This window comes from Tigriopus californicus, chromosome 3 (assembly GCF_007210705.1).
Source record: "Tigriopus californicus strain San Diego chromosome 3, Tcal_SD_v2.1, whole genome shotgun sequence".
NCBI lineage: Eukaryota > Metazoa > Arthropoda > Copepoda > Harpacticoida > Harpacticidae > Tigriopus > Tigriopus californicus.
This window is the reverse complement of record NC_081442.1, coordinates 5,206,998-5,212,651: the sequence shown is the minus strand read 5'-3', so window position 1 is coordinate 5,212,651 and position 5,654 is coordinate 5,206,998. Positions and strand designations below refer to the sequence as shown.

The window sequence follows — 5,654 nt, the reverse complement described above, 5'->3', positions numbered from 1 at the left end:
GCCATTAGTTTAACGGCGGCAAAATGAATCTTCTGCAATGAAAAAAAATCCCTACCGGTAGAGATTAGCCGCTCCGTGGTTGTTCCCAATGCTAAAGTAACCTCCATTCAGAGAGAAACCAAAGGAATTAGGTCGTTTGAAGTTAAAGTTCCAACTCGGAAAGTTCTCAAATGTAGTCATAGAAGGTACGTGAAGTAACTTGACGCCATTCTCCTTGAACATGGATCGTGCGGCTAAGATTTCCGACGTGGGATTGAATCTGACCTCGTTGATCGAGGTGGTCAGATTGAGGAGGATCTTGTCGGGTTTAGGTCGGGATAGATGGAGCTTGTCTTTGGAATAGACATTGACCACGCCGGACGTCGAACCCGTGGCTAAGAAGCGAGAATCCGGACTCACCGCCAAAGCCGTACCCTCGATGCAGCCATCATCGTAGAAACGGTGAACACAATCGCGGGCCCCGATGTCCCATATGTAGACCTCACCGGATCCTAAATCCAATAATGAACTTCATGTTAACACGTGTCTTCCCGGGCTAACAATCTTTCGTTCATTTCGTCTTACCTCCATGCGAGTAAAGCTGCTTTCCGTCCGGAGAAAATGCCATTGCCTTCACATCATCGTTCATTTTGAGGGAGAAGGCACGCGTTTTGCATCGGGCGTGAAGGAAATGAATGCTTCCAAATCGACCTTGGAAGGCCAATAAGTCTCCAGCGGGTGACACTTCGAATTTCTGCATATTGAACTGCTCCAAGTTCTTTTGGATCTGGATTTTTGAGGTGACGCCTTTCTCCATATTGTACGTGTAAAAATGACCAAAGTGCTGGGATCCAACGATGAACTCAGAGCCGTCAGCAGAGAAATGGGCGGTCTTGATGGGGAAATCTTTGAAATTGACGCTCTGCATCTTGGGATTTCGCTTGCCATCTACTTGGAATAAGGTGGCTGTGCCATTTTGACCCGCAACCAAGGAGACAGTGCATTTGGGGTGGAATTCCGTGGCCGTTATGACAGATCCTTGGCTATAATCCGTCATATTGAGATCCTTGAGCTTTCGACTCTCGAGACGACCTTTGGCGATGGACTCTTGGTGGCCTTTTTCGAGCATGTCTGTGGTTTCCTAAAAGGATTGCCATGATTTATTGATAAATTCATTGCTATGAATTAAAGACCTTGCTTCGTCGATTCGGTGATGCTTTTTTTTCTCCTTACCCTAAAAAACTCGTCATCGGAGTCCTCGTCGTCATGATCGCGTTTAACGCTTAGATCCGCCCATTTAGGCGTACCCACAATCGACAGGAACTTCTTGCGAATGAAGTTTGAATAGTTGTCGGTAGACGTATCCTTGGAACCGTGCTTGCCATGAGCTTGGGCGTAGGTCGAAGCCACTTCTTTTACGCTAAAAAAGGCCAATCAAGGTTAAATATAAAAAATACAAAAATAGCTGTGAGTGATCTTGGCGAGCCTTACGTGGTCTGATCAGCTTTATCCTCCCAAGCTGGCTTTCGAACCGGGACCGCCGGATCAGTTTGGCCCTGAAGTGCTTTGCCGAATTTATCTTCAGGAATGAGCGCATCTTCTACCTTAGGGACAATTGGTTTCGTTATTCCGGCGCCAAACAAGAATTTCTCCAAATGCCTGGGGAAGAAGACAGTCGTTAAAAGTGGAAAATATGACACTACTCCTCGTTTTTATAGGTCAATCCTCTACAACATAACTACTTCAGTCACTTTTTGAGTGCGTGATCGACATTTGATCGTGCAAAGATTGCCTTTGGGACCCTTGTTAAGACTCGATTGTTCCCCGGAACTTTTGTCTCCACGGCACACATGACCGCCGCCGTAACCTTTGGATTCTATTGTTGCCGATATCAGGATTCCATTAAAGAGCCATGGTAGCTGAGTGGTCGAATGCATCCGATAAAGGCACGACATCGGCCCCCAGAGGGCGTGGGTTCGAATCTGGCCTTCACAGAAAATCATTTAACAATTCTAGATGTTAAATCTATGAGATTGGGTGACATCAAATAGGTGCATTTCTCTGGAATCTTTTCAACTCAAATACTCTGATTTAATCATATTACGAGTAGCAAAGATGGCAGTACTCATTGATTTTGAGGTTGACTTTTGAATCGAACGCTCTCATTTGTGTTGGGCAAACCAACCCATTGTTATCTACTTTGAAAAGTTTGGGTCCAACTTGCCATTTTAAGAAGGCATTTTCAAACTCAAAAACTTTTATTCCATCTCACATTGATCTTGCGTTTTCCGATGTGGGTTTGGTCACGAACTTCTAGAAAAATGGACTGTGAACGTGCTTCCGGTCAAATCGGCCTGCTCTTGATCATAGCAACTCTGACCCACTTTTCGAATCACGGTAAGAAAATAAGAAACGTAGATCTCTTCAATTAAAGGTAGGTCTTTTCTATATCATTTACTTATAAAGTAGATTGGGCAACATAACTTTGAAACAAAGCTTATGCAGCTGACCAACAGTAGGCCGAAAATTCGAATTTTAGGTTGCGTTTACAACAAAACTTTGAACATATCTTGTAAGTTCCGTAAGCCTAGTATTGGGCTCAAATTGGGCTAAGTTCATCTATTTAACCAGATCTGGTGGTCGCATGATGTGTTTATTTGAAATGAAGTGAACGGTCTAGGAGATAAGAAATTTTTGCTTCCGTTTGTATTCCATATCTCTAGATGTCCGTGGTTTGGTAAATCAGGACTGGTCGAAATCGAAGTATCATTGGAATCATTCGACTAACCTTTTTTCGATTGATACACTTCTCCTAAAATATCCATGGCAATTTGGATCCCAACCCATGTCCCCCCCTAAGCTATAACCTGAGGGACCAACAACTAACGAGCCCGATCGAACAAGTGTCCGGGAACTAAAGCCTCATAACCAATGGAGCCAAGGTCAATCCTTTACGCCATCCTATGACGGCATGGAGGGCGTCGAACAAGCCCACCCTTCCTATACACAAGGTCACTGGGACACCCGGCCTTGGCCCTCATCCCAATAAAGTTAGGTCCAGGTCCCATTGGCAACGGCAATTGGCAACGGCCGATCAAATTCACCCCTATCCTTCCTCCTCCTCCTCCTCCGTAACCCTGGTTGGGACTAGACTGGGACTTACTTTTCCGCGTGTTCGGAAAACTCGGATAACTTGACTTTCTTGGAAGGGGGTTGAACTGAAGGGGAAGAAGACACACCTTTCTCCTCCGTTCCAATTTGATCGTCATCCTCACTCTCATTACTCGCCTCACCCGCTGAGGCCGTCTGGGTTATGTTGGGGTCCAAAACTGGATCTGGAGCGCCCGCACCGGGCTCGGTGCTGATAAAGAAATGCGGGTAGTCCTTCAGAGTAGACGTCATCTTTTGGGCGTGGGATAAGGGGGCGGAAGGGGCGGAAGGGGAGGAAGGAGGTAGTGGTGTAGTTGTTTACTGTGTACCACTCAGTCACTCACTGGGTGGGGAGGGAACCGTCTCTCGACTCTCGTTGGCACTACCCATGTGGGTTTGTTGTTATTGGGAGCCAGTAGTTTTGTCTCTAGGCTACAGAGGGCGCTCTTGTAAGGGCAGTGGGGATGAAAAGGTAAACGTTATGGATACCCGGATGAAAACCGATTTTAATCGGTCCATCTGGCTTGGCAAAATGATTCAGATAGACCCCGGCAACAAATGTTGTTCGAATGTCGATTGGAAATTCGTGAGGGATCCCAGTGCCTCGGTACAGCTGTTTCGTGCATATAAACTGCCAAACTTCTGTAGTTTCTGCTTAACTTGAAACTAACATATTTTGTGGGCGTCGAAATTGACCCTACGTACCGCTACGTACACACTATTATTATGGCTGATATCTACCCTTCCCCCCCCCTGTGAATAAAAGAGAGTTCTCAAAATAATGTGACGTATGAAAATCGTTTGAGAACACCGGACTAAACCAGCTAGATGACACTACATATATTTACTGAATTATCACCTCACAATCTTACAACAAACTAGCTCTTGGTGATTTCTGCTTCAAAAACTAGTGATCAATAAATTCCCTGTTAGCCTAACGATACTGTTTGACGTCATTGAATTGATCACTAATATGAATCCAGTTTTAGACCTCATTTTGTGACTAGCCAGGTCATGACGGCAGAGTGAACACAGTTTCTTATCAGGAGAAACATCTTTGGTTTGATTTTCCCCTACCCTTTCCCAAGGAACCTTTCGGACCTTGACCACACCCATAGACAGAGAATCAATCTGATATAGGCTGCCCAATGGAAGCATGTATGCATCATGTTATGGCTTGCTTCAGTGCCAAGTAAGGTTCAAGTCTCCAACCCTAAAACCACATCTAGAAAATAGGAACCCTAGCCAAGCAGCTATCAATTTAAGATTACCTGAGGGAAAGGGGCCAATAAACAACGTAACAACATGGAAGCAAATTCAAAGTAATTTATAATCTAGTTTTGCAGATGTTCGCCAATCACAGGGTGCCTTCTCTTGTTGCATTTTTCAAATAGAAATTGCAATCAAAATTAACTTAATTTGACGGCTGAAAGTGTTTTGATATGAGATGATTGTGCAAAAATACTTGAGTTCATGGAACAATTTTGCTTCCATCCTGTAATCAGTAAGATTGAATATTGCAATGTTATTTTTGTCAAAACAGTTCAGTGTTAATCTCAATTGAACCTATAATACTCATTACATTCTTGGCCATATACAGGGTATTTTACCTATATCTGGACAATTTTCAATTGCATCCAGATCAAAAAGTATATTTAGAAGAGTACTTTTAAGGGTTTTATTTTGAAGCTTATATATTTGAGAGTTCATTCAATCAATATGACCACCCTTGACCGCGGTCATCCTCTCGATTCTGGGCCTGAAGGACATGCAAGGGTTCACAATCTCAGCAGGATCAATGGCAGACCAGTGGCGTCTGATGGAGGCCATCAGTGACTTCAGGTTGTTGTGGCTGGTCTTGCAGACTTGTCTTGCCAACTTCCCCTAGAATTAGAAGTCCAAGGGGTTCATGTCAGGGGAGTTGGGGGGGGGCAGCTCTGGGCCTTGAGGAGGTTGGTTACGGATTTTCTTGGCCTTGTGGGCGGGGGCCGAGTCTTGCTGCAAGATAACTTCCCCCCCCACAGCCTCAGCCTTCATCCACAGAATGACCACAGTCACCAGTACATCGCAGTACCTGTTGGTACCCACCCTCTCCATGGGTCAAAGAAGAATGGACCCGTTGCTCCCACAACGCCCAGGGTCATGACAGAGGCTGGAAACTTGGTGGTGTAAACATGGGGAGCATTGGACCTGTCTGTTGCCCTCCAGCGGTCATTTTGTATGTTAGAGGACCTGTCAAATGTCCAGTTCTTCTCGTCGCTGAAGAAGACCATTCTTCTGATGCAGGACTTCAGGTTGTTCAACAGTTTTGTTCCATTGAAGGTCCTCTTCTCCTTCATGGCGTCAGTTAGGATGGAGCGAGTGTCAAGATTGTATTTGGACATCATCAGGTCGTTTTTGATGGCTCAGTTGATGTGGAGATGCTCAAATTACGATTTTTTGCAAGAGTCGACATTGCAGTCCCTGGATTGGCCTTGATGGACTTCTTGAGGTCGGCCACACATTTGGGCGTCCTCTTCTTGTCA

At 45.0% G+C, this 5,654-nt stretch overlaps 1 protein-coding gene across 1 annotated transcript; it reads right to left on the bottom strand.

Annotated features, from left to right (window-relative positions):
* Nucleotides 1–55: 55 nt before the first annotated feature.
* Nucleotides 56–3,560, bottom strand: LOC131878018 (U3 small nucleolar RNA-associated protein 18 homolog; the record flags this gene model as incomplete). Its single annotated transcript, XM_059223913.1, is given in 5 exon segments — nucleotides 56–491; nucleotides 565–1,120; nucleotides 1,213–1,399; nucleotides 1,471–1,638; nucleotides 3,143–3,560. Coding segments are annotated over 5 exon segments (1,586 nt in total), but the record flags the coding sequence as incomplete, so codon positions are not given.
* Between the last annotated feature and the right edge of the window lie 2,094 nt (nucleotides 3,561–5,654).